The following is a 27,657-nucleotide window of genomic DNA, read 5'->3' on the forward strand; positions in this document are numbered from 1 at the left end:
TCCCAAAAGGAATGACAACATTCAATTCTCCATCTGAGTGGCCGTGCGAGAGCTTTTGCTTATCAAACACAGTCGGGCCTGCTTATTTATGAGTACGCTACCGATAAAAACTGGCCGTTCCGTCGTGGTTAAAGTATTGACGGAGAGTAAAATAAATTATTGAACACCCATTTAACTCGTAGTATTGACAACACCTGATCATAAGGTCTCATGAGTTCAATACAAAGATCCCACAAGGATCTCTGCCCTCTAGTTTTTGAGCAATCCTGCCAAGAATCATACGAACAAACGGGCACAGAATGATATCAAAACAATACAAAGTGGCATTCTTGCTTGACAGAGGCAACCTCCTTACAATAAAGAGCTCATTCCTGCCGCTCCGTACTAATATTTGAGCCCTCAAGGGAAATTTAAACGCTCCTCCCCAACCGACTATTACAAGTCATGGGGAGTTCAATGTCTTATTGTGGGGCACCTCAACAGCACTCGGGATGGAAACTAGCACCTTTCGAGCAGCACTTCAAGGGTGTTTCATTCATTAGCTGATGGATATTATTATTGTTTTACCTTTTGATGATTTATTTTTCTGTTGGGATGATCCGAAAGAAGAACTTGAAAGGGAGCACATAAACCGGCTCGGCGGACTTGTAAACGCTTCATGGCCGCGGCGTGGAGGGTGTGACGCCTGCCAGTCGCCCATCACCAAGATCGTCCTGCTGGTTTCTTTGATCACCTTTCGGCCTCCTGTCAGGTGGTTGCTAAGCCCCCATTTTTTTTGGAGGGGGCTGGGGGGGAATTGACACCAGCTGTGGTTTTAACAGTAAGCTGATGGTGGCCCCATTGCAAGCAAGCCTGTCCCTGTATAAGTGCATGAAGTCACTTTAATGTTAAAATAGACAAATTGATATCTCCACAGGACAGAAAGAACAGACGGAAACAAAAGCACTGTCGTGACAAAAGTCATGAAAAGATGTTGGTAAACACGTTCAGGGACTTCCAAATACACCTTTTTGAAAGTCGAACGGTCGGCGTCTCAAAATTCCCCCTTATTCCATTTTGTTTCAACTATGAGCATATAGCGCTCGTGCACGTGACATCACCATTACCACGGCGGCATATTGCCGGTCAAACAGAGCCGCTCGACACTGTGGGAGGCATTGAACCGGAGGAGAATATTTACAATACCAGAGACCTGTTGTGCTGTTGGTTGTCACAACAGACGAGACAGATATTCAAAGAGATCATTCTATGGAATACCAGCGGAAAAAAGACCAGAAAAGATCAATGGACTTCGGCAATTAAATGTGATGGACGGTGCCCAACCAAAATACACACACCTGTGTAGCGATCGCTTCATTTCAGGTTGGAATTATTTTTCTCAATCTCAAATTCCCAAAAAGTATCTATCATGGCAAAATGGTTCACTTGAGAACAATGCGTATTAAAAAAAAAACAAAAACTGTCTGTCACAGAGGTTTACAGAGGTTAAGTGTTGCCGCAATCACTTCAGTGTACGTTTCGTGGGGACGTCTCTGTCCTCTTTTTTTTGTTTCAATCATAGTTAATGAATGCAAGTGTAAAACCAGGGGTCATTTATTTAAATATTGTTATTTGTATTGAATACGAGCTGAAAATATCGATGAATTCCGGCAAAGGTTAACGTGTCGCTGAACACGCTTCCGCATTCACAAGCCATCAAAAATGTATTCCTCATGAGAAACAGATCCAGCAACAAAGTATTTGTATGTGTCCAGACTTTTATACGCTTTCAAACTTTTCCGTGTGAATCTCGACGACTTCCTCACCGGATCCACGTGTAGATCCGGTTGTCCAAGACAGGCGGAAGCGAATTAACAGTCCGATTTCTTATCAGCTAAAATATCGACTTTGGCATTAAACACAGATCCTCTATGCCGAGTTTATCAAATTTTTCCACGTACCTTGTTTATTTTCACCTTCTAAATGTCTAACAAGACTCTGGGTGTCGTGCTATAAGATAACCGATTTAGCATTGGATAATGCTAAATCACGTGATTTTATGACATAGGTGCACGAGCTCTATTGGAATGAAAGTGTCGGTGACACATTTTTCATAACCTCTGGATCCTGGCTTGCACTTATTAAATGGGAACGTTTTTTTTTTTTTCATTTCCCACTCTACCCATGTATAATTTGCACTATTGACTTTTGATTATTATTTTATTTTTTTTATGTGCAGGGGAGAAATGATTATTATGCTCAATAAATTACAGTAATCCTTCCTTGGCAACCACGCCGTGTTTTTGTGGTTCTATAAGCAAATAAATTCAGTGCATTGTATTGTACATTTGTGCAGTTTCTGCCATATCAGTTTCTTTGGTAGTAGTGCAGTGGTCAATCGCTTGGTGTGTAAACGTTTTGTATTTTACAACCATGTACAAACTGGCCTTGACTGCAGCCACCTTCCCTTGCTACTCATTTGCTGCCTTCGTTTTTCTCTCCGGTGAGCGAAGAGTCTGCTCTCTTGGGTCGCGATCAGGTGGCCAAAATCTTTTAAAACGTTTGAAAGGAGCGCTTCACTCAGGTCAAGTGTTATTTTTGAAATCCAAAAAGGCGTTGTCATTGTCCAAAAATATTTGGACAATTCACCATGACAATCTCATTTTGAAAAATGTAACGTTTACATTCTTTCCCTCGAGGTGTGTGCTGAGGTGGGAACGCTGGTATGTTAAATTATAAACAAAAGAGAAATAATAGAAATAAGATGCGATGTATTTCTCGATTTGCCGGCCAGAACATTTTTTTCCTTTTCTAATGTGGACAATGGGTATGTTCCCAATAATTTAGCAGAGAGAAAGAAAAACACTAAAGGCAGGAGGGGGTCACCTGCGTCAAACGTGAGGGTGCGTGCACGCGTGCGCTAGTGATCGAGCATGTGACACGGCGCACTTCTCCTGAGGTTATCGGCGTGTCACATCGTCCCGGGCGAGCTCTGCCCTTCGCAGACATCAGCCTGGCGCTTTCCTATCGCTCTGGCATCTGGCTGCTATGTTCCCGTTCAAATTTCTGGCGGCTTAGTCACTCTCGTCAGGCCGTTCATAACAACTCAATTTTACGCCTAACGATCATCTCATAATGGACTACGCCGATAACGTCGTTTGCGTTTCGGCCTGGGATGCGACACTTATACGTCAGAACGTTTCAGGTGTCACATTAGTTGCGGAATGACTTATTTCAAGTCGAAGGAGGATTTTTCTTTTTTTTTTTAATATTTATAATATTTTTCCCCATGCGAAATCTATTCTAGGGTCAACCTGTTGCCATCATATGTTTATTAAGTGTACAGGCAATGAGGTGACTGTTGTATTTTGTCTATTATTGTGTAAAAACAAGTTTACTGTTCTTAAAATAAAACGTGGCGGCACGGTGGATCAGCTGGTAAAGCGTTGGCCTCACAGTTCCGAGGTCACGGGTTCGATCCCCCCTGCCTGCGTGGGTTTTTTCGGGCACTCCAGTTTCCTCCCACATCCCAAAATCATGCAACATTAATTGGACACTCTAAATTGTCCATAGGTGTGATTGCGAGTGCGACTGTTTGTCCCCATGTGCCCTGCGATTGGCTGGCGACCAGTTCAGGGTGTACCCCGCCTCCAGCCCATTGACAGCTGGGATAGGCTCCAGCACTCCCTGCGACACTCGTGAGGATAAGCGGCAAAAGAAGATGAAAGAAGATGAAAATAAAATGTGACAACATGGGGGCGGGGGGAAGCGCACACCTTTCACAATCACTTAGAAATACCCAAAAGAGATTAAGTTGAGAACATATAAATAATTCTATAAAGGGGGGAAAAAAACTCACATTTCAAAACATTTTAGTTGGAACTAATGTCAGTAAGGTTTGGTTTTTTTTTGGGGGGTGTTTTCTGGATGTATCTTCTGTGTGCTGTGCAAAGAAGAAGCTAAATATACTTGCTTCAACCCTGTAGATCACAGGTGTCAAACTCAAGGCCCGGAGGCCAGTTCTGGCCCGCCACATGATTTTATGTGGCCCGCAAATCCAAATCTCAAGTGTCAATATCCATGATTCTAGTAAAAATCCATGCCAATATTTCAATGTCATATATCCTAAATGATAAAGTTGAGATATTACAAGCATTTTTACCCTTGAGTTCTGATTCCAAAACTAGGTCGTAAATTGATTATGTAAATATGACGAGATGATTAAATAGTTTTGTTTCACAGTCATAACGGCCCTCTGAGGGAAACCCGAACTACAATGTGGCCCATGAGGAAAATAAGTTTAACACCCCTGCTTTTGATGGATCAGTCGCAACCAATGCCTCAGAGGATCAAGTCCATCCATCCATTTTCTTAGCCGCTTATCCTCACGAGGGTCACGGGAGCACTGGAGCCCATCCCAACTATCAATTGGATTACGTCCAATTTGACTTAATTTGTTCAAAATGTATTTTTTTGCGTCTATCCGTCAATGCCACTGATGTATCGTGACAGGCAGAATAAGTCTAATCCCTTCCCATGAAGATGGCAGAAGGTCCCATTCTCGGGCGTCTTCACTTGTTCTCCATCATACAACAGAATCATAGTTTTGTGTTGAACTTAACAGGCCCAGATTTCAAACAAAGTAAGTAGCTGTACTTTTGTGAGTACTGTAAAGTGAGACACGCTCAGCATTATTTCAATACACAGTATGGGCAAAACACAAGTCAGGAGCTCTCACAGACACGAAATGGCCACGTTCTTGATGTCGATCATTAGGCCACGCCTCTTAAATTAAATTTCCATTATTACAATCTTAGTTGCATTTGAAAAATAATCACAAAACTTCAGGTAACCCCCAAATATCTCTTGAAGCCCCGCATCTGATACCGACGTGTATGATTGGCTGTCTCTGGTCATGTGCTTTCCAGCTCTGGTCTCAAACATGACATATTTTTTAATTTCTGGAAGTCACCCTTGCAATGTCATTTAGTGGGTTGTCTTGACATTTTGAAAATGTGAGACTCATAGTTTCATTTTTTGAACACATACAACAACATTGACTTTCAAACGGTTTCATTTTTATATTTTGTTTTACTTTTAATGAACATTTACTTATCTGGAATATCATATAAAGAGATTGTCTAAATTTGTCATTATGTCAACCTGGTATGGTTATGGTGATTTCCCACATGCGGTACACAAACAACAATTTTATTCATTATGTATTAACATTTTATCATCAGTTTATACGTCTAAAGAACAACTAAGTGATTGATTCCAAAATGATGATTTTTTTTTTTTAGAAGAAATATCCCTTGGTCTTGATGCATTCATTAAAATGGAAGAAAAGTAATGAAAAAGTACTCAGATTACTTTGAGAAAAATAATTTAAATACTATGGTGACACAATTTGAACATTTTTCACAAAGTTAATTGTAATTATAACCGACTAGATTTCCAAAGTAAATTTCCCGACACTGGATATAAGCAAGCCTAGCGTAAGCCGATACATGGAAAACGTTTTTAAAAATGCATTATTACTATTTATAAAGACTGTATGCTTCTGTATTTTTTTATGTTGGTCACTGAGGTGGTACGTCGAGAGCAGAGGATTATTTTTTTGTTTTGTTTTTGAGGTCTTACTTGACTTTAAGACGTTTGGGAAGCACTGCTGCAGAGGTTCCACTGCGATACGACGATGATCCTCATTACGCATCGTGATAAGACTCAAACGCAGAAACAAAGGAAGGGAAGCAAAGGGAACGAGCTTTGTTTTGGTAATTGCTCAATTTCACTGGTGTGTGTCTGACTTCCACGCTGACAGACAGGCCGGGCGCTGCTAATATCTCCCGAGGCATCGCCCCCACCTCTTCTCCCCCCCCCCCCCCCCCCACAACCCCCATCCCGGCCAATGCAGAGCGTCCCAAGCCATGTGATGGACAACAAGCTCGGAATGTAAAAATGCAAGATAACGTCTGAAAGCCCCGCTGTCACATGTGCAGAGACGCCGGGCCAGTTGAAGTATTTGAACGCGACTGTGTATCGTTTCCTCATCTATTAGCGCAAATACTTTTCATGCCTGCAGTGGCCCCCTCCCTTTTGTTCTCGCGTTTAAACTTCGGCGATATGTAACGCCGTCGCGTTAGTGTAAACATGACTGTTGAGGGTTGTGTGCCGTGTTGGTACAAACTGTTTTTGCACGGCCATATGATTGATGTTCTTGACTTGACTTTACTTGATTTGCAACACAGAAAAGTTCTCGTGCAATGTATTTTCATCCTAGAAGGTGATATCTGAAGGTTTTTGGGTGAATATGGACTATTATTCGGCTCCATTCATAATTCCCTATGTCCTGATTAAGGTCCCAGATTCGGTTGAATAGGCCGGAACGTTGGTTCACTGTGGGGAGCCGATTGTTTTGAGGAACTGTGCTCCTCAGGATCCTTGAGAAAGTCTATTCGCAGGAAAAGGAACAGAACCTTTAGTCAAGGTGCAAAGAGTAATGAACTGTGCCGGATCTCGTCAATTTTGGCACAAAACCTTCAGGCGGGCCTCTGCCACGAAGAGGAAGATGAAGGGAAGGAATTCAAAATGCAGACTTTGAAGCGCCACTGACATCCCTATATACATTGTAAAATAGATATTGTTATGAAAATTACAAATAATATTATTCACTTCAATGTCACACTGGGACAGTCGCCATTGAGAAGACGCCGTGCCACCTGCTATGGGACACGGAACAACAGAGATTTTCAGATTTTTCCAACGCCCCTTCTGACACTGAAGCTCTTTTCGAGGAAGAGAACGATCGAGTGAAGTGACTGGGGCAATATTACCCTATCGTTTCGAGCCGTATTTAGATGATATGCGGATCACTTCTGACTAACAACAGACTCCCCGACAGTATGTATGACGGTATGTGGTGTACTCACGAGGACCCATGCAGGGCGAAGTAACTACTTCAGGGGTGCCCAGACACCGGTGCCCGGCGGGGGGGGGGGGGCTCCTTTCTCCTCCCACACGCGCCAAAAAACCTCCCCACCCGATCCACCTCCGCGGTGGTGATGAACAACGCGGCCGGCTTGCGACGACAACAAACGCCGCGGCCGCTTTCATGGACACATTTAACACCCCTGACTTACGTACGTTATTTAGTTATTATGATGCGGATCTTTTGTCACTTCAGAGAAGATTAAATCGCCCCCCCCCAGTTATTATTTTTGTTAATAGCTCTATGCAAACCCACCTGTCATTTGGAACCAACGAAGCTCTCGTCCTTTGCACCTGTGCAATCCATTTTTCACGAAGAACCGGGTCTTTCAGAAACGTGTGAGGAGTGAATCCATCTTCCCGAGTGGTCGAGCAATATTCAGAAATACAACGAGATAGCATTTTGACTAATACGCGGGAAAAAAACAGCGACTTTCGCGCCGGTAAAATAGGTATAAACACAGGAAACCGCCACTGTGGTCTTCTGGGAAAAAACGTCACTTCCTGCTTCTTCTCTAAAATGAATACCTCAAGAGGATTTTAATGGTGGGAGATACAAAAATCCATATAGGACAAAATCATGACGGGTTGAAAAAACGGATGGGTCCATTCCGGCTGCATTTTAGTTAAAAATTAAGAACGTACTAAAAATAATGCTATACGTGTCGGTAGGTCTTTAAGCACTCATTAAAATAAACAAAAGTAATGTTTTTTTTTAAAACAGGAAGAACATTTTTGGAATGATCTCCCATAGAAATCGCAATCGTGAGATGTAACCTGACGTGAGCTGCGATAATGATTAATTTGCACTTAACAAATGTGTTCTTTATATGCAAATATGAACACAATGTCAGCCACATGAGTTTTTGGGCAAACATTTTAAATGCTGGTTATCATGATTGACTTATTACATAATTTAAAAAAAAAGGTTGTGTAACTGTTGGGAGTCTAAACTGCTTTGTTTAATCGTCATTCTGGACCTAACCTGTCTCTTGATTTATTGATAAACGCTTTTTTTAATCCCTGAATTTAACATGGAAATTTTCCCAACTGCTTAGAAATGAGTGGATGCGATTGTATTTGCACTACTACCACTAGTACGAGTTCATATTTCCCAACAAAGCTCCTAACCGACCTGCAAACTCTGAAGTTGTTGACTGGATAATGGTCAAGTTGCCCTCGGATGACTAAATTCCACAGGAACTTGACTTCAACCCGGTCGAACACGAATGTTCAACCCGCTTTGCTCGGAGCGCGGTGCATTCAAGGCTCATTCCTCAGGTTGTTTGTGCCGGCATTGAGCAATCGGACGAACATTATAAGAGCAAGTATGCACGACGTGGTATTCCCTCATGGCGGTCAACGTGTGACACACTGCAGTCATTTGAAGACTCGAATTTTAACTTTATTTGTTAAACAGCACACAGCTCGCTAACTAAATCCTGTTGCAAAGTGAAGGTCCACCATGTACTCCTTATATCGTCTTCTTCTTTTCCTTTCAGCTTGTCCCATTAGGGGGCGCCACAGCGCGTCATCTTTTTCCATCTCAGACTATCTCGTGCATTTTCTTCTCGAACACCCACTGTCCTCATGTCCTTTTTCACAACATCCATCAACCTTTTCTTTGGTCTTCCTCTCGCTCTTTTGCCTCAGCATCCTTGTACCAATATACTCCCTCTCTTGCCTCCGGACATGTCCAAACCGTTCAAGTCGGCTCTCTCTCTCACCTTGTCTCCAAAACATCCAACTTTGGCTGTCCAACTAAAAAAGCTCATTTCTAATCCTATCCAAACTGTTCACTCCTAGCGAGAAGTTCAACATCTTCATTTCTGCCACCTCCAGTTCTGCTTCGTGTTGTCTCTTCAGTGCCACCGTCTCGAATCCGTACATCATGCCCGGCCTCACCGCTGTTTTATAGACTTTGTCCTTCAACCTTGCGGAGACTCTTGTGTCACATTGAACACCAGACACCTTCCACCAGCTGTTCCAACCTGCTTGGACCTGTTTCTTCACTTCCTTACCACACACAACATTGCTCTGGATTGTTGACCTCCAGTATTTGAAATGCTCCCCCCTTGGTATCACTCTCTTCCCCCCCCCCCCACCCCTCTCATTCACGCACATATACTCTATTTTACTTTGGCTGATCTTCATCCCTCTCCTTTCCAGTGCGTGCCTCTAAATCAGGGGTCGGGAACCTACGGTTCGCGAGCCATACCTGCGTCTTTTGGTGGTTGCATATGGCTCGCCGAGCCCTCATAAAGACATGTCCATGTGATTTTTGTCGTGCAGAGAAGGTTTGTCCTAGTGGCGTTGCCGTAGCTAGGTGTGGGAGGCAACGCAAAGGACGTAGAGACAGTTTGCCAGAGTGGGTTGCTGTAGTTTTTGCGTGGTAGTCGAAGTCCAGTGGTGCAGAAGGGTCTAATGCTGATCTTATCGGAACAACTATTTATGGAAACGCTTTTGACAAAGGTCGCTCAAAGAAAAGAATACGAATATCACCAAAGTTTTCAACAAGAATGGACAGCCATTGTAGAGATGGAGGGTTCTGCTGTGTGTTTAAATCCACAGATGGGGAGTATGCCAAAGCGTTCGTATTTGACGTTGCCAATCAACATTTTGCCAAGTTCGCATCAAGACAAGATTATTTGGCAAGAACTGTTCACCATCCTACCAGGATGATAGAAAATCAAATTGAATTACGTTCACGATTAACAGATGGAAATCTCAACGCCTGCGTGACGATTAATCTGACAGTGTATGAAACAGACTGTCAAGCCATTAGCAAAACCAGGAAGCACCTCAAGTCGCATTAATGGTAAGAAGTGCTTTTGTCATCATTGGTTAGCAACATCATAAGGTTATTTAAAAGAATTCAGAGACTGTATTGTACTCTAAAAGTGGTGGTTCGACATAAATGCGCAAATACACTTGTATTTACTTTTTTAAATATTGCATGGCTCTTTTGAAATTACGTTTTAAAATATTTGGCATTTATGGCTCTCTCAGTCAAAAAGGTTCCCGACCACTGCTCTTAATTGTTCCTCCACCCTGCAGAACATCATGATCCAAGGGGATTCCAGTCTAACTTCATCTGTCAGCCTATCGATTACCACAGCAAACAGGAAGGGGCTCAGAGCTGATCCCTGATGCAGTCCCACCTCCACCTTAAATTCTTCTGCGACACCTACGGCACATCTCACCGTTGTTCTGCTGCCCTCATAGATGTCCTGTACTATTCTAACATACTTCTCTGGCACACCGGACCTGCGCATGCAGTACCACAGTTCCTCTCGTGGTACTCTGTCAAAGGCTTTCTCTAGATCCACAAAGACACAATGTAGCTCCTTCTGAAATTCTCTGTTTTTTTTTTCAATTAGCATCCTCAAGGCAAATAATGCATCTGTGGTACTCTTTCTAGGCATGAAACCATGTGCTCCTTATATACTAATATCAAACAAAAAAATGTCCAGTCTGTCACGCTCACGTATTTTTCTGTTTTAATGTGCATTGTCAGTTTGTAGTTCATTTATTTAAAAAAAAAAATTGTGTGCATCTACAACTTTTTAGGGTGAAATGTGGGAGTCTCAAAGGCGGCTCAAGGTGACATCACAGGGAAAGTCTGGAAGTGTGCCCAAAATGTATTTCTAACATCACAACACCTGCTTATTACAGTGACGCTTAATGGAAAAAAAGAACTCTCCATTTTTTGGCGGGATGAAATGTTGAAGTCTCAAAACGCAACTTCTGGTGATCCGGAGTCTGCCGTGTGGTCACGTCCCGCCTCCTCCTTCATCTTCTCCATCACCCCCCGTCGACACGTGTGAAGCATCAATGATGACGAAACAAGGTGCTCACATCCACTTGATCTTCGGGCGCAATCTTCTCAGTCACATGATGAGTTATGTAATGAATTGAAGAATGAACGTGTATTGGAGACAGATATGATCTGGAATGTTCTTAATGTCACAACAACAACCAGGTTCCCCAACATGTGACGAATACTTCAACCGTAATCTCCAGGTTGCGATACCGTCGAGAATGCCTTTTTTTTTCGTCTTTTAATTTTTAGTAAGATACAAATAGTCAGTAGACACGTGAATGGACTGGCCCACGCACGAGGAAGTTCTGATACAATATCCTTTCCACGTTCTTAAACATGTGGCTGATGAGATGACCAAAACAAAATTTCTTTTTTTTTTCACTTTACGTATACAGGCAACAGGCAACTAAGAAAAAAATACTCATCCTGGCAGCAGACAAGAGAATAAAACAAATCAAGATAAAAGAAAAAACAAATACATAGACAACAAATTATCCCGCGTGATAATAGAGTTACATCACAGTACGTTACGTCATAGTAATAAAAGACTAAAAACAAGTGCAACAGTCATGTACAATTTCCAATAAATAATCCCATAAAAAATGTCCTTTAATATGGTATTTTCGACCTACAAACCGCACCGGATTATAAGACTCACCCAGTACATTTGTAAAGGAAATACCATTTGATACGTACATAACCCGCACCTGTGTAAAAGCCGCAAGTGCCCCACATTCAAACCCACATTGAAACACGAGATGTTTACAAAGAAAGACGGTGCACAAAAAGAGTTTTCAAAGTTTTAATACCTTGGTTTACAACACGTAGCACGAACAGGGCTGGTTAAAAAAATATATATATACCGGTAAAAAAAAAAAAAAAAAAAAAAAAACCAGCCGCGGCAGCTACACGGTAGCAACACGGGAGAACACCAGTAACAGAGCCAGTTAAAAAAAAAATACATACCTAAATCACTGCGACGCGGCAGTAACACAGCAGAAACACGCTAACGCGGCCTCACTCCAGTGCGGCACTAACAGCGCCAGGTAAAAAAAACATACTGGTAAAAATCACTGAGACCCGGCAGTAACACAGCAGCAACATGCTAGCACAGCGCTAACAGGACTAGTTAAAAAAAAAAAAGACATACCGGTAAAAATCACTGAGGCACGTCAGTAACACAGCAGCAACACGCTAGTACAGCGCTAACAGGGCCGGTTAAAAAAATAAACATACCGGTAAAAGACCACATAAGTCGCAGGGTTGAAAGCGTGTGAAAAAAAGGCGCGTCTTATGGGCCGGAAATTATGGTACATTACATTTTTGGAAAGTGACACTTTCTGTTCACTCACTCACTTTATTTTTGTGGTTCTACTGCACAGTTAAAACTGAATTGCGTCACATTTGGTTCCTTAGTTGTAATTTGCACAAAAAAGAAATACCCCTGAGTGTCATGGTTTTGCTCTTCTGAACTGAAGCAAAGAACAAGAATGCACATTTTTTTAAAAACTCATATGTTCTTCTGTTGCAGCGTAAATCCATCAATCATTTGAAAAAGGGTTGACGGCTCCTTTCTTTCAATAACAGACGCAAACGTTATATTTAATGTCCCTTAATCAAAAGGGATCCGTTTGTTAATCTGGTCCCAAATTGTTTTTCAGATTTTTGTCCACTTCCTGTTTTTGTCAGGCGTGCACCGATGCAAGTGTCCAACCCGCAGGTAAAGGGCGAGGGCCGCACCTCCTCTGGGGTGAGGCGTGTTTGCAGGTGTCCATGTGTTTGTGAGCCGAGGAAAACATGAAGCCGAACACACCCTCCTCCTCCAACTCCTCCTCAGCCCTCCATATATACCCGCCGCGATGCTGCAACGGAGGCACATTCGGTTGAGAAAGACGATTCGGGTTCACCATGGGGAACTGCTGCGAGGCCATATGCAACGTCCGCAAGAACACCAACGTCCGGGTTAGCCTGCCGGCGGTCTGCTTCGTGTGGCAGGTCGCGATGGTCATCCTCTTTGGAGTGTTCATCCGCTACGACGACGAGTCGGACGCTCACTGGGAGGAGTTCAAAGAGGAGAACAACATCACCAGCGATATTGAAAATGACTTCTACTTCAGATATCCCAGTAAGTATCTTTTTCTGTCATTAGTGGCAGAAATGACTTCTTTTTTTTTTTGAACACTTTTGGCATTTTTTTTATTTATTTTAAATTGTAATTTTTTTCTCGATAGTAAAAAAAACAAAAATCAAGATGCTTACACTGTATCTATGAGCAACAAAATAATAATAGTAAAAATTAATGAAAAAAATTTAATCGGTTTTCAAATAGACTCCACAATGCTTCATTCATAATAAGTGGCAAAATATAATAAATTTCCCAAAATTTTTAATTTATCTACAGTATCCTAATTGTTGTTTAAAAAAATGTGATAAAATATAGACATGATGGAATGATGGTATTTCATTATTGTGCTGATGTAGAACCCAAAAATTGAATTTTCTCTGCTCTTTAAATCCTGGAAAGTAATAATTATTTTACGTAAGTCACTATGACTCATTCGGGTCTTAAAACTTTGCATTTCTAGGTTTCCAGGACGTCCACGTCATGATCTTCGTCGGGTTCGGTTTCCTGATGACCTTCCTGAAACGTTACAGTTTCGGAGGAGTGGGCTTCAACTTCCTGATCGCCGCCTTTGGCCTGCAGTGGGCTCTTCTCATGCAGGGCTGGTTCCACGCCCTGGACCCCAATACCGGAAAAATCACCATCGGGGTGGAGAGGTGAGGAGGCCTGCGCCTCGGGTTTCGACTCGAGCTTCCAGTTGGTAGAAAAACACAAAGATTTGTCATGTGATGTCCTGGAGCCTCATTCTGCTCACAGCCCTGAGACTCATCACGTGGCCAAGAGTCATTTTAAGAGCCGGACCTTCAAGTTTTGCACCTGGATGCATTTGTAAAAACAGACAAACAAAGAACGAAAAGCAACTTTTTGATTGTTTCTTGCAGTTTGATCAACGCTGACTTCTGCTGCGCCGGCTCTCTGATCGCCTACGGTGCCCTGCTGGGCAAGGTCAGCCCTGTCCAGACGTTGGTATTCACCTTGTTTGGTGTGACGCTCTTCGCCGTGGAGGAATACATCATCCTCGACCTCCTGCATGTGAGTCTCGCCTGAACTCGTCATTCCAAACAATTTGGTACTTGAGAACATTTTCTATTTGGTGCTTTTGTGTGAGAAACTCAAAAGCTGCAACAAAACAAGTACACCTGCAACTGTACTCTACTACCGACAAGATAAACACCTCTCACTATGATGACGATGCAAAATGCCACAGACAGGGTAACAAATACCATCACTGTCGCGATGCTGTAACCCTTTGCGCAACAAATACTTGAACACAAATGGTGGCGCAACGTACATAGGCAGACAATACAACCATACTGACAGGCATGTATACGTTAACCTTTGCGAAAAATGAAGAGTGACTCTTTTTCGTGTGTCTGTCTATCTTTATTACACAACCCCCGTGTGGTCAAGGCACACACGCAAGAAAGAACAGCACAATGTCCAATGAATTGAAGCAAACATGCAGCAATTATAACAAAAGAAATCTTTAAATTGCATTTAATTTTGTCATTAGTGCACGTTTTAAGTACAATACATGTTGGTGTGTCAGTTTTCTTAGCAAAAACAAATACTGTATATTTTCTTTCTTTGCTGGGGCAGGAGGCTTGAATCCTTTAAAGCACAGGTGTCAAACTCAAGGCCCGTGGGCCAGATCTGGCCCACCACATGATTTTATGTGGCCCGTGAAGCCAAATCTAGAGTGTCAATTTCCATAAAATCTGTACCAAAATTTCAAATTGTCATGTATCATAAATGATAAAGTTGAGATATTACAAGGATTTTTGTGTTATCAAACACGAGTAGTTGAAAGAGACATTACCCTTGAGTTCTAATTCCAAAACTAGCTCATAAATCAATGATGTAAATACGATGAGATGATTAAATACTTTTGTTCCACAGTCGTAACGGCCCTCTGAGGTAAACCCGAACTACAATGTGGCCCGTGAGAAAAAAAGTGTTTGACACCCTTAAAGGCTGGTATTGAGTCATAAGCCTGGTGTTGGAAACGAATTACAGTCCTATCGCAAGGTACCTGCACAGTATTTGCGTCGATAACACTGATGTGAATATTTCAACAGTGCAGAGATGCTGGTGGCTCCATGGTCATCCACGCCTTCGGGGGATATTATGGTCTGGCCATCTCCTGGGTTCTGTACAGACCCAAACTTAAACTAAGCAAACGCCTGAACGGATCCGTGTACCACTCGGATGTGTTCGCCATGATCGGTACGCGTCATCTCCTCACGCGGGAGCCATTTTGAAAGTCACAGCGGCTGACGTCCGACTCGTCTGGTTCTCGCAGGTACGCTCTTCCTGTGGATGTTCTGGCCCAGTTTCAACTCGGCCATCACGGACCACGGCGCCGGTCAGCACAGGACGGCCATCAACACTTACATCGCCCTGGCGTCGTCCGTCCTCACCACTGTCGCCATATCCAGCATGTCCCAGAAGGGAGGCAAACTGGACATGGTGGGTGCGCTTCGGGAGTTGAAGCACGAGCCATGACGAAGCTAACGTGACCTTTCACCCGACAGGTACATATACAGAATGCCACCTTGGCTGGCGGCGTCGCCATGGGAACGGCGGCTGAGTTCATGATCATGCCCTACGGCGCTCTCATTGTGGGCTTCCTCACCGGCATGATCTCCACCTTCGGCTACCTGTTTATCTCGGTGAGCTTGTCGTGGCCTCCCCTCCAAATTCAATGCGGCTTTGCTGTTTTAGAACAGCTAGCAAGAATCGACACTGTAGCCTCACTTCACTTCATCCCCCTGGCAAATTGTTGTGAGTGTGATTCTCAAACATCGGCATTAATAACGGCACGGAATTGTTAAAGAGCCAAGCCGTGACAAATAGTCACACAGATCGCTGTCCAGATCCAACAAATTAGCTTCGCTAGCAAGCGTAAACTGGCATTAGCACGGTAAAAAGTCAATGTTAGCCACGGTGGGTACGACGGTTGCATAACTGTGTGATGTGATAACACTCAATTTACTGGTTTTAGGTTTGATTTGTTTTAGACTGTGGAATCAATTCAAAACCAAAATGGGGTGATAAACGTACTCGTTGTGTGGAAATGTTCCTATTTCCGCATCATTTCCTCCTCGGCTGCCTGAAGAAAATAAGATAGTATTTTTGATAAACTTTGGACATAGAGTATAGCATTCATATAGCTCACATAGCATTCACATAGGATTCCAAGATCGGTAAAAATGTGTACTCACTGATTTTCCAAGTGGTCCTTTCATCAAACTGTCATGGATCATAAGTAAATCGATATGTAACACATATTCGTCCAAACAAACAACTTCGGATATATTATCTAGTATCTATGTTATGCAGACATGTTGATCGTGATCCAAGTTAATTCCGTTAAATCCATTTTTTGTTCGACCTTTTCAAACTCACGACAACGCTGGCATTCCGGCACAGTTGGCATTAAGTCACAAAGAGAACCCGAACACTAGTCTTTCGAAACGGGCCTGTCTGGAACATCTCCGAGCTCCACGTTCTGTGATTGTAGCGCTCCGCCGCGAGCGTCACGCCCTCTTTCCAACATGTCAAGTTCCGTCTGTGTGTATTCTGGCTCAAACGAAACAGGCTTGAATATTGTACAGTGTTATTTTTGTTTTGTTTGCTCAAAGGCGGGAGTAGCAATAACACAGACCATCAACTCGCTGTTATACTCGCTCTACTGGCTCTTAGCACATGACACTTCCTAGCTGCTATTTACGGCGATACGCGCGTGCACCGACCCCCAACGCTGGTCGATCACGAGAGGCTTGCTGCTTGAAAAGTAGATCTTGGGGTAAAAAAGTCTACCCACCCCTGCCGTATATTCTCTACATCTAAACCAACTCCTCAGAAACGCATCAAGCACATCTCCGCCGGGCATGTCATGGGATTATTGTTCGGCGTCAACCCCACGCCCCCTCTCCAACACGTCAAATTCCACCTGTGTGTATTCTGGTTCAAGCACACAGGCTTGAACATTGTACATTGTTATTTTGGTGTTGTTTGCTCAAAGGCGGGAGTAGTAATAACATGGAGCGTCGAATTGCTGTTATACTTGCTTTATAACACTTTTTTTTTTACTCACAACAGTTCTCGGCTCCTATTTACAGCAATGTGAACTTTATAAAGTCACGATTTACTTGTCCATCTGTCCATTATCTTTGCCGCTTATCCTCACGAGGGTCAAGTGCTGGAGCCTATCCCAGTCATCAACGGGCAGGAGGCGCAATACACCCTGAACTGGTTGCCAGCCAATCGCAAGGCACATCGAGACAAACAGTCACACTCGCAATCACACCTATGGGCAATTTCATGTTTTGGGGATGTGGGAGGAAACCGGAGCGCTAGGAGAAAACCCACGCAGGCACGGGGAGAACATGAAAACTCCAGACTGAACCCGGGACCTCAGAACTGTGAGGCCGACGCTTTACCAGCTGATCCAACCGTGCCGCCACGATTTACTTATATGTGACATTAAACATTAAAAAATTTTAATTGCCCCGTTTGCGCAAATTAATAAAGATGAATTTGTTATGCTTTTAAACTGGTGGGAAAAGGCTGCAAAAACTAGCAAAGATGCGCAAGTTGAATAATTCTTGAAAAAAGAGCAAACAGTTGAACTGAAAACTGTGATTCTGAAAATTGATCATTTGCTCGACTGATTGGTTGAGCGGGCACTTACAGGTTGATCCATTTCCAGTGCTTTATATTTCACAATAAAACTTCGTGTATCTCCCCCCCCAACCCCCACCCGTCCCCTTTTCAGCCCTTTTTGGAAAAGTACCTCAAGATTCAAGACACGTGCGGCGTCCACAATCTGCACGCGGTCCCGGGCATGCTCGGCGGCTTCACCGGCGCAATCGTGGCCGCCGCCGCCACCGAGAGCGTCTACAGCAAGCAGGGGTAGAGCCGCAAACGCGCTTCCGCAACTTTTTTTCGTGCGTGCGCGTCGCATCGTGAGGGCTGAACAATGAATTTGCGTTCCTCCAGACTCATCGACACCTTTGACTTTGAAGGCAAGTTTGAGAACAGGTCTCCGGGCACGCAGGGGGGGTTCCAGGCCGCCGGAACGTGCGTGGCTATCGCCTTTGGGCTCGTGGGAGGAGCGCTTGTTGGTGAGTAGTGACTGTATTTATTATTAAAAAAAATATCTCCATGTAACACTGTGGTGATAAAAATTAATAATTGTATTATTGTAATTCGAAAAAAAAAAAAAAAAAAAAAACATTATTCCGTCCCCCTCCAGGTCTCATCCTCAGGATCCCAATCTGGGGCGACCCTGCTGACGACAACTGCTTCGACGATGAGGTCTACTGGGAGGTGAGTGCGCTTCCTCTCTCCCGCCGCTAGATGTCGCCTTTGCTCCGTTAAGCGGTCTCGATCCTGAATTTGTGCCTTGCGCCGCTTGCAGGTCCCCGAGGAAGAGGAGAGCATCCCTCCGGTGCTGGAGTACAACAACCACATGATCAACAAGGACCTGTAAAGACACTCTTCTCAATTTTGTCATGATTTTTTTTTTTTTATGAAATCCCTCCTAACAGCAAATCAGACGACATGTCTTATTTATTTGTTTTGTTTTGTCAGATCTGAGTCCAACTTCTCCGTGGAGCAGACCTAGTCGCACAGCGGATGAGCCCCCTTGGACTTGACGGGGCAATCAACAAAATTGCATCAACAAGGACGAACGCTTAAAAATCGCTTCTGAATCAGGCAACACCGGACAGAGGAAAGCTTAACGTGCGCGATTCGATTTTGGATGTAAATTAATCCTATAAATGTATGCGTGGGAAATAGTTCGTTTGGAATATTTGCGTATATGTGCAGAATGAAGTAGTTCCAATGTCGCAAAGGCCTCTTCCCCTTTATGACGGTGGCAAAAGGTTTGAAATCTTTTGCGCCGTCCGTCCATTGAAACGTATTTGTTGAGAATATGAAATATGAATGGTAGCCCGTGTTCCTTTTAAAATGAACGGAAGGCGTTTGTTTTTTTTAAATGTAAGAAATATGTATATAAGAGTGTAATTGTTTCTCGCCGCATGTCACACTTGTTGGTAATGTGATAGAAGATTTGCTGACTTTACATAATATGTTGCTCAATGACTTTAATATTGATGTATTTTTCGTTTCTGTTCCCGAATCACATGTAAATGCAAATTAAAGGCATCAAGTGATATTCTTTATTGCCGTTCATATTGAATTTCTCTTCAGGGATAAAAAAATAAAAATTCAGATACATAGAGTAAGTTGGGTGGCACGGTGACTCAGTTGGAAAGCATTGGCCTCACAGTTCTGAGGTCCCGGGTTCGATCCCAGACCCGCCTGTGTGGAGGTTGCATGTTCTCCCCGTGCCTGTGTGGGTTTCCTCCGGGAACTCTGCTTTGCTCCCATCCATCCATCCATTTTCTTTGCCGCTTATCCTCACAAGGTTTGCGGGGAGTGCTGGTGCCTATCCCAGCTGTCAACGGGCACGAGGCGGGGTACAGCTTAAACTGGTTGCCAGCCAATCGTAGGGCACATTGAGACAAACAGCTGCACTCACAATCACATCTAGGATCAATTTAGAGTGCTGGTTTGATCCCACAAACCAAAACCCACAAAAACATGCAACATTAATTGGACACCCTGGATAGATGGATGGATAGAGTAATTTGATAATAGATAGCAAATCTATGAAGACGTGAAATCAGCATGAATCATATTACGTTATTAAACCTCATTGCAGAGAAGAAGAAAAAAAACATTTGTTAAGGGAGCTTCAAATTGATGAGCTCAACTTGGACTGAAACGAAACATTCACGCACCTTAGAGTGACTCTCGTCTCACGCCACACATACCGTCGCATTCCAAACCGCAATCGACGCGGCCATCCTATCCGTGCGATCGCACTGGCCGGACAACATAGATGTCATCTCTATTGTTGTAACTCAAAATTGCCAAAGCACTTCAGGGTTTGATGGGATCGTCGCAGGTGATAAGCGTCAATGTGAACGGTCGACGCGAGGCGCCAAAAGCCGTAGAGCAAGCGAGACAATCTCAATTTTGATTGGGAGAAAACAAAACTTCCCTTAGGGCAGATAAAAAGTAAATAAGTATTTGTTGGGAATATTCTTCAAGAAGTACATGCACCCTTAAGTGCATCATAATTTAAATGTTGGCTCGTTAATGCGTTTCGATGACATTCCAATGATTACTACAGTACTAGGAATGGTTGTTTTGGTGTTATTACAATACTTTTTTTTAATCATTCCAGTGATACCGATAATGATCGTTTCTTATTGACAGTTTTTTTTTTTGTGTGCTGTCCTTACTTGGGTGCCTTTTAGCAAACTTCTGAGAGAGTTTTTTAATAGTGGCGAAATAACATAACATCAAACTTTTTTTTTTTAAATATATTTTTGGTACACTATAATAGCCTACATTCATGCTTTGTAATTGTCATTTTTTGTATGGTTTTGTAAAGAAAAAAAAAGAAAGGGCATGTGGGCTCCTGGAGGTCAATGCTTGTGCCCTCTGCCGCTGCCTTTATTGTGATGGGAACGAGGCAAAGAGGGGTCACGGAGGGGTCATTTCCTGACCAATGGAGTGTGACTTAATGAACTCTTAATGCACAGGCAGGACATATGCTGCGCATTATTGGGGCGTGGTTAAACGCGCAATGATCAGCTTGTTATCAAAGATCGCAGAGGTCAAACATGTCGTTGTGCTCTGTGTACTGTATACTTGCCGGGGGTGGTCATAAATAGATGTTGTTTTGTGTCACTTTTTTTTTGGTATACTTTCTTACAACATCTCCGCGTCGTCCTAAATGATTAACTCATAATGTTTTATGAAATGGAATTACCACAAAACCAAAGCTATATATTAAGAATAGATTACTAAACGAAAGAATTCACGAGTTACATTTATAGACATACTGTATTTTCTGCACTGTAAGGCGCACCGCATTATAACGTGCACCTTCCAATAATGCCCTATTTTCAGACTTTTTTCATATACAAGGTGCACCCGATTATAATGCGCATAGAATCGACGCTGCAGTAGAGGCTGGGGTTACGTTATGCATCCATTAGATGGAGTCGCAATAAAGACTCAATATTGATCCGTATATAAGACGCACCGGATTATAAGGCGCACTGTCGGCTTTTGAGAAAATTAGACTTTTCGGTGCGCCTTATAGTGCGGAAAATACGGTAATTATAATAGTGAATCCCGACATACTTTTTAAAATACTTTATGCATGTTTGAGGGTAATTGCTAAACTGTTTTTCACTCTTTCAGTTTTCCCATTTTTTATTTTTGCGTATATGCAAACAGTCAATTAAATTTTCACTTTGAATGGTACGATGGTGTGGCCGATTTAGAGTGCTTCGTTGTCATGACTTGATTATAGTATTTACAATTTTATAGGGGCAGCACGGTGGGTCAGCTGGAACAGCGTTGGTCTCACAGTTCCGAGGTCCCGGGTTCAATCCCGGCCCCGCCTGTGTGGAGTTTGCATGTTCTCCCCCTGCCTGCGTGGGTTTCCTCCGGCCACTCCGGGTTAACCCGACATTAATTGGACACTCTAAGTTGCCCCTAGGTGTGATTGCGAGTGTGGTTGTTTGTCTCGATGTGCCTTGATGTGCCTTGTGATTGGCTGGCAACTAGTTCAGGGTGTACCCCGCCTCCTGCCTGTTGACGGGTGGGATAGGCTCCAGCACTCCTGCGACCCTAGTGAGGATCAGCAGCTAAGAAAATGGATCAAATGTAGTTCTCACACAATTCTGTTGTGATGATCCAAAGGAACCAAACTGCAGTATTAGATATCCCATCCTTGTACGGTTTTACAGTAGCTAATGTTATGGCCAGTTCGTATAAATGAAAGAAGAAAAACAAAAAAGAATCCAAACGCTTCAAGCCTTTTCTACATCTTAATCAACATCTTTATTTGCATCGAAAAGTATCGCAGTTTGGATTGTAGCAGGCAGGAAGTGTGAGATGTTCCTCTCGAGTGATTTAGCAGCGATAGAACCTTTTGAGAATCTTATTAGCCCGCCGAGAGTGTTTGTGAAACCACTTGGTCCGCTATTGTCCTCCTGGGACTGGCCTCCTCTGAAAGACCGCAGAAGCCCTGTAATCAGATTAAAGGCTGCCGGGGAGGGGAGGCGAGTGGGGGCGGGGGACGTGGAGGAACAGCCGAGATGCCGTGGAAGTCCTCTGACCGCTACCTGCCATTGAGAGAGGGGCTAAATAACGTAGCAGGGGGTAAGGAGGCGGGAGGCGGGGGCCGAGCTCCGGGGACAAATTGGCCCGTTGTTGCGGGGGGATAATGGAACAATGAGGGAGGGGAGAAGAATTAGCGCGTATAGACTTGGAGAGAATAGTTGCAATGGGGAAAGGAGGAGAGTGGAGAAGTCCAAAGGCTGTGGCTTCATCCCACCCTGCCTGGGCAATTATATCACCTTTGTGAGCTGATTGGAGCCGTTTGCACCGTCCATCTGGGTTCGACCCCGAGTTGCACGCCAAAGGGAGACTTGGAGATATTATTGGACGCCATAAAACTCATTTCTTTTTGCGGAAGACACGAGGAATTAAAAAAAAGCCTACGCACCCGGGGTCCAAATACCGGGTTTTCAAACCTGTACAACTCCATTGAAGAAGGAAAAAAAAACACATTTCTTGATACGATTTTAAAATAAATAACACAACTCCATAAGAGTGCACACCGTCTAATAACAACAACACATTTTTCATGTGTTTTTGGGACACTTTGGCGTGGTCTGATGACACCAAGTTTGAACTTTTTGTCCATAATTCCAAAGGATATGTTGGGTTCAAACTCAACACTGCGCATCACCAAAAGAACACTGTCCCTACAGTGCAACATGGTGGTAGCTGTGCGATGTCCAGGGGCTGTTTTGCTTCAGCACGGACTTTAGACAACGAGACACAGTTTATGGAGTTATGAATAGTTTAAAACAGCTGTTAGTATTGTGCACAAAACCTTCATACTTCTGATAGAAAGCAAAAATAAAAGCCAGAAAAGCCTACTAGAACAACTGAACTTTATTGGGGTTAATGGGAGGAACTCTAAATGGTGGCACGTGTGTGCTGACTCATTGGTTTTATTATATTGGTTCAGATAGATAGATAGATAGATAGATAGATAGATAGATAGATAGATAGATAGATAGATAGATAGATAGATAGATAGATAGATAGATAGATAGATAGATAGATAGATAGATAGATAGATAGATAGATAGATAGATAGATAGATAGATAGATAGATAGATAGATAGATAGATAGATAGATAGATAGATAGATAGATAGATAGACGGCATCCAGTGTCCACTTGTGGGACATGACAGAGGTCAATAGGTATCTACGTCCTTTGATTCGTCCATTTGTCGGGGTCAAAGGCGAAAGTGTCGGGAGGGTGAGACCTCTGTGAGGAGGAGCCCCGTCAAATCGCTCCCCATAGCAGGGGATCCCTTTGATGGGCCCAGAAAGGCCGTTACTCAGTCCCCCCGGCCCGCTTTCAAAAGACCCCAAGCAGCTTTAGATGTGTGCAATGCAAACTGATTGGTTGAACTAATTGGGGAAACCCCCACTCGCCCCCGAACATCAGTTAGCGGAGAATTTGATCATTATGGGAACAATTTTCTACATTTTGTTTCTGTTTCTGGCATTCCAGTAAGAGTTGTTTTGATTATTTTCCCCCGTTCTTGGATTAACTGTGAGTACTTTTTGAAGAGTGCAAAATGTAATTTTTATTTGTGTAGTACCCTGTAACTTTTTTTTTTTTTTTTACCTGAATTGTTTGGCTGCTTAGTCAAGCTGAATGCAAAATCTGTATCCTTTTAAACCTGGTACAATGGAGTATTTTATACAATAAATACAATAAATATTTCTTAAAGATTTGAGTGGGGCAGAACGCATGGTTAAAGCATTACCCTTGAGTTAATTTGCAGTCCTGTAGAAGTATCCCAGAATGGCGCAAGATACTCAACCCCCACCCGTTCTTCTTGTCATCAGTATTTGAAGTCGTCCACCCTCGCTATCTCTTCTCCCTGGAGCCTCACTGATAAGGTAATTTAAAAAAATTACACAACTATTTTTTTGTTGTTTTTTTTTACTGCCATGAAGAAAATTACAATTAGAAATTTTCAAACATAAGGTGTCCACTCTCATAATGAAAAACAATGTCAATCAATACAGAAATCCTATCATAATATACTATAATAATATATATAATATTTTTTTTTTGGAACAGTAACCACCTACCAACCCTCACCTACGGGCACGAGTGGGGGTCGTGACCTAAAGAACAAGATCCGGGATACAAGTGACGGAAATGATTTTCCTCCCCGGGGTGTCTGGGGTCTCCCTTAGAGATGGGGTGAGAAGCTCGGTCATCCGAGAGGGGCTCAGCGTCGAGCCGCTGCTCTTCCGCATTGAGCCGGATGAGGCGGCTTGGGCATCTGATCCGGACGCCTCCCCGGTGAGGTGTTCCGGGCGTGTCCCACCGGAAAGAGACCCCAGAGACGACCCAGGATACGCTGGAGAGACGATGTCCCTTGGCTGACTTGGGAACGCCTCGGGATCCTTCCGGAAGAGCTGGAAGAAGTTGCCGGGGAAAGGGAAGTCTGAGTATCCCTACTGATGCCACTTCCCCCGTGACCCGACCCGGAAAAGCGGTAGATAATGGATGGATGGATGGATGGATGGATGGATGGATGGATGGATGGATGGATGGAGTAAGAACCTTAATCATGTCAACAAGTGAAGCTCCATCACGTGCTCACGAAATGCTAACATTAGCCAATATGTCCACCCTTGTCAACAAGCTTACTCGTACATTTTATTCTTGGAGATATTTTATTAGCATAGCCAAAATGCATTTTTTTTGACAGCAAATCATCGACTTAATACAATGAAGATCAATGGAAAAGGCTGATTTGATGTGTGTGTGAAATTGGCACGCCCCCCCCCTCCTCAGAATACTAAATAATGTTTACAAAGAGAAGAGAGGCTATCTCTTCATTAAGAACACATTTCCAGTGACTATGTGTCTATGTTTATGTCGAAGACGGCGAAGGTTTCATCAAAATGCGCGAATGGCAGTGACAGAGACATGGCAGTAAATTCTCACATCGGCCAGCGAACGCCAGAAAGACATGGAAGGAGGGAAGAAATGAAAGAAAAGTGTGTGTGGGGGGGGGGTGATGGGGCTGACGATTCTCTTGGGGGTGTTTGGGTGAAACGCAAACAGCGTACTTATTGTCGGAGGCCCTGACTCGCCACCCTGGAGAGCTCCCCGTTCCCACGGTTTGCTCAACAAACAAACGTACCCCAGCACCAACCCCCCTGCCATCCCCCCACCCCCCCACACACACACAATATCTGTACACACACACCACCACCATGCATCGCACGTAGGGTGATGTCATTAATTACCATCAAAATGAGCATGACAGCAAGCAAGTGTGCGTGTGTGTCTGCCAGCGAGGCTTTGTGCGCATATGGGATTGTTGCAGAGAGAGAGAGAGAGAGAGAGAGAGAGAGAGAGAGAGAGAGAGAGAGAGAGGGAGAGAGGGAGAGAAGAGGAAGAAAGACGCCATTGTCCTTTACAAAGTAAAGAAATCTCCAGTGAAGCAAAAATGGAGCAAATTTGTGCATTTCTGAGGGCGAGCAGGCCTGTCACGTCTCGTCGGAGCCTCACAAAACTTGATGTGCGCACGTTGGCCGGCCGTATGTATGAGAGGCCGTCAGGGACATCTTACCTCTCATGGTTACCGCTGAAATGATCTCGGGCAACTTCAACTTATATGCACGAAATTAAAGTCACACTGGAAGTATTCCTGGTGACATGTATGAGGAAAATGGTCTCATACACACTATTGAAGTACTCTCTCAAACACCACAAAAACCCTCTCACACATACTAATGAATTTTTTTTCACCTTCTCACACTCAGTATTGAAACACTCTCAGTCTCGCCAAAGAAAAAGATAAAAAAAAGATTTTTTTATTGCTCATAATGACTACTAAAATGTTCTCATGCTGTACTCTCATACGAAATGCTAAAACATTCACAGTGACTACTACAAGTCTTAAATTCACACTACTGGCAAGACTCTCGTACACACGATTGGAAACCATGTTTGGCAACACCCTTATTTCCACTGCTGAAACATTACCAACTCAAAATGTTGGTCACCCACATAGACTCCTGAAATGCTCTCACACATAACCACTGATATTTTTACTGCTCACAAAGCCTCCTAGAATGCGCTCATACAGTATTCTCACGCTCTCACACACGACTGCCTCCTGATTCTCACACAAACTACCAATTTATTGTGCTCACCTTTTCTGTGAAAATGTTCTCATACACACATTTAAAACATTTATACAAACTACAGAAAATTTTGGTCACTCACATAGACTACTGAAACACTCTCACAGATACCACTGCTATTTTTATTGCTCACAAATACTCCTAAAATGCGCTTATACACACTTCTCACAATCTCACACACGACTACCTCCTGGTTCTCACACAAACTACCAATTTATTGTGCTCACCTATACTGTGAAAATGTTCTCATACCACTTTTAAAACATTTATACAAACTACGAAAAATGTTGCTCACTCAAATAGACCACATTAATGAAATGCTGTTACGCACACTACTGAAACACTCTCGTGAACAACTGAAATCCAATCTGAGTATATTATATGAGTGTAAATCACTACAATATCTGAGAGTATTTCAATAGTATGTGTAAAAGCCAGAGGTCAGACTCAACGTCTGAATCCCCAATCACTATTCACATTGACAAAAGAATGTTTAGCCAATCAAAATCCAATCGTTAACTCTTTGAAATATTCCAAAATACAAACGTAATTTTCCAACAAATTAAAAATCTAATTTAATTATGTGATAAGTATCTACAGCATCCCGGTTACAACCGTGGTCAATTTTTGGCTAGCATGTTTTAGCAACGGCCACAACAATTATTTTTCCACTTCATTTTTTTTCCTAAAATTCAAAATGGCTGACTTTAACGAGGATCCCTGGCCATATCGTGGCCATGGTCTGTTTTGCTCCAGTCTTGGTTAGTTAAGCGCAAGTTAGCTTCACCTGAGAAGCTCTCGTCAATCATCAGCCACAATATGTTAAATGAATCTTGCTCATTTTTATCCAATTCATCAGCCTGCTATGAACATCCCTTCAGCTTCTGCGGCCACGGCCATCGGACGGCGTTTTTCGTGAAGATTATCCGCGTGATCAACTGCAGAGCTACTTAGCTAGCTGTACAACTGTGTGTGCGCAGTAATTCAAAATGGCAGGGGGCAATCATAAAGGAAGTAAATAGTGTAGTGCCAGCATTCCAGCTCTTGTCAGAATAAAGGAAGTCCATTCTTCCATTTTCTTAGCCGCTTATCCTCACAAGGGTCGCGGGAGTCCCGGCGCCTGTCCCACGTTGAGACAAACAGCCGCGCTCACAATCACACCTACGGGCAATTTAGAGCGTCCAATTAATGTTGCGTGTTTTTGGGATGTGGGAGGAAATCGGAGTTGGCGAAGGAAACCCACACAGGCACGGGGACAACATGCAAACTCCACACGGGCGGGGCCGGGATCGAACCGGGACCTCTGTGAGGCCAACACTTTACCGGCTGATCCACCTAAAGTAAGTCAAATGTTATATTTTTATCTGTTCCCAAATGTGAAAATTC

General features: G+C 43.3%; 1 protein-coding gene across 1 annotated transcript; it reads left to right on the top strand.

Annotated features, from left to right (window-relative positions):
* The first annotated feature begins 12,618 nt into the window (after positions 1 to 12,618).
* On the top strand, positions 12,619 to 19,104 carry LOC133498109 (ammonium transporter Rh type C). The gene is made up of 11 exons (XM_061814558.1): positions 12,619 to 12,917; positions 13,378 to 13,570; positions 13,796 to 13,946; positions 14,993 to 15,140; positions 15,217 to 15,383; positions 15,449 to 15,586; positions 17,695 to 17,831; positions 17,919 to 18,043; positions 18,175 to 18,248; positions 18,340 to 18,407; positions 18,513 to 19,104. Exons 1-11 carry the CDS (start codon positions 12,701 to 12,703, stop codon positions 18,544 to 18,546), a joined length of 1,452 nt encoding a protein of 483 aa, XP_061670542.1. The 5' UTR covers positions 12,619 to 12,700; the 3' UTR covers positions 18,547 to 19,104.
* The last annotated feature ends 8,553 nt before the right edge of the window (positions 19,105 to 27,657 follow it).

This window comes from Syngnathoides biaculeatus, chromosome 3 (genome assembly GCF_019802595.1).
Source record: "Syngnathoides biaculeatus isolate LvHL_M chromosome 3, ASM1980259v1, whole genome shotgun sequence".
Taxonomy (NCBI): domain Eukaryota; kingdom Metazoa; phylum Chordata; class Actinopteri; order Syngnathiformes; family Syngnathidae; genus Syngnathoides; species Syngnathoides biaculeatus.

What these genes read in the sequence shown, in the direction of transcription:
- LOC133498109 (XM_061814558.1), top strand. Translation starts at nt 12,701, where the DNA reads ATGGGGAACTGCTGCGAGGCCATATGCAACGTCCGCAAGAACACCAAC. An exon ending in GGATGTGTTCGCCATGATCG is followed by an intron (nt 15,141 to 15,216) that starts GTACGCGTCATC and finishes TGGTTCTCGCAG; the next exon opens with GTACGCTCTTCCTGTGGATG. An exon ending in CACATGATCAACAAGGACCT is followed by an intron (nt 18,408 to 18,512) that starts GTAAAGACACTC and finishes TTGTTTTGTCAG; the next exon opens with ATCTGAGTCCAACTTCTCCG.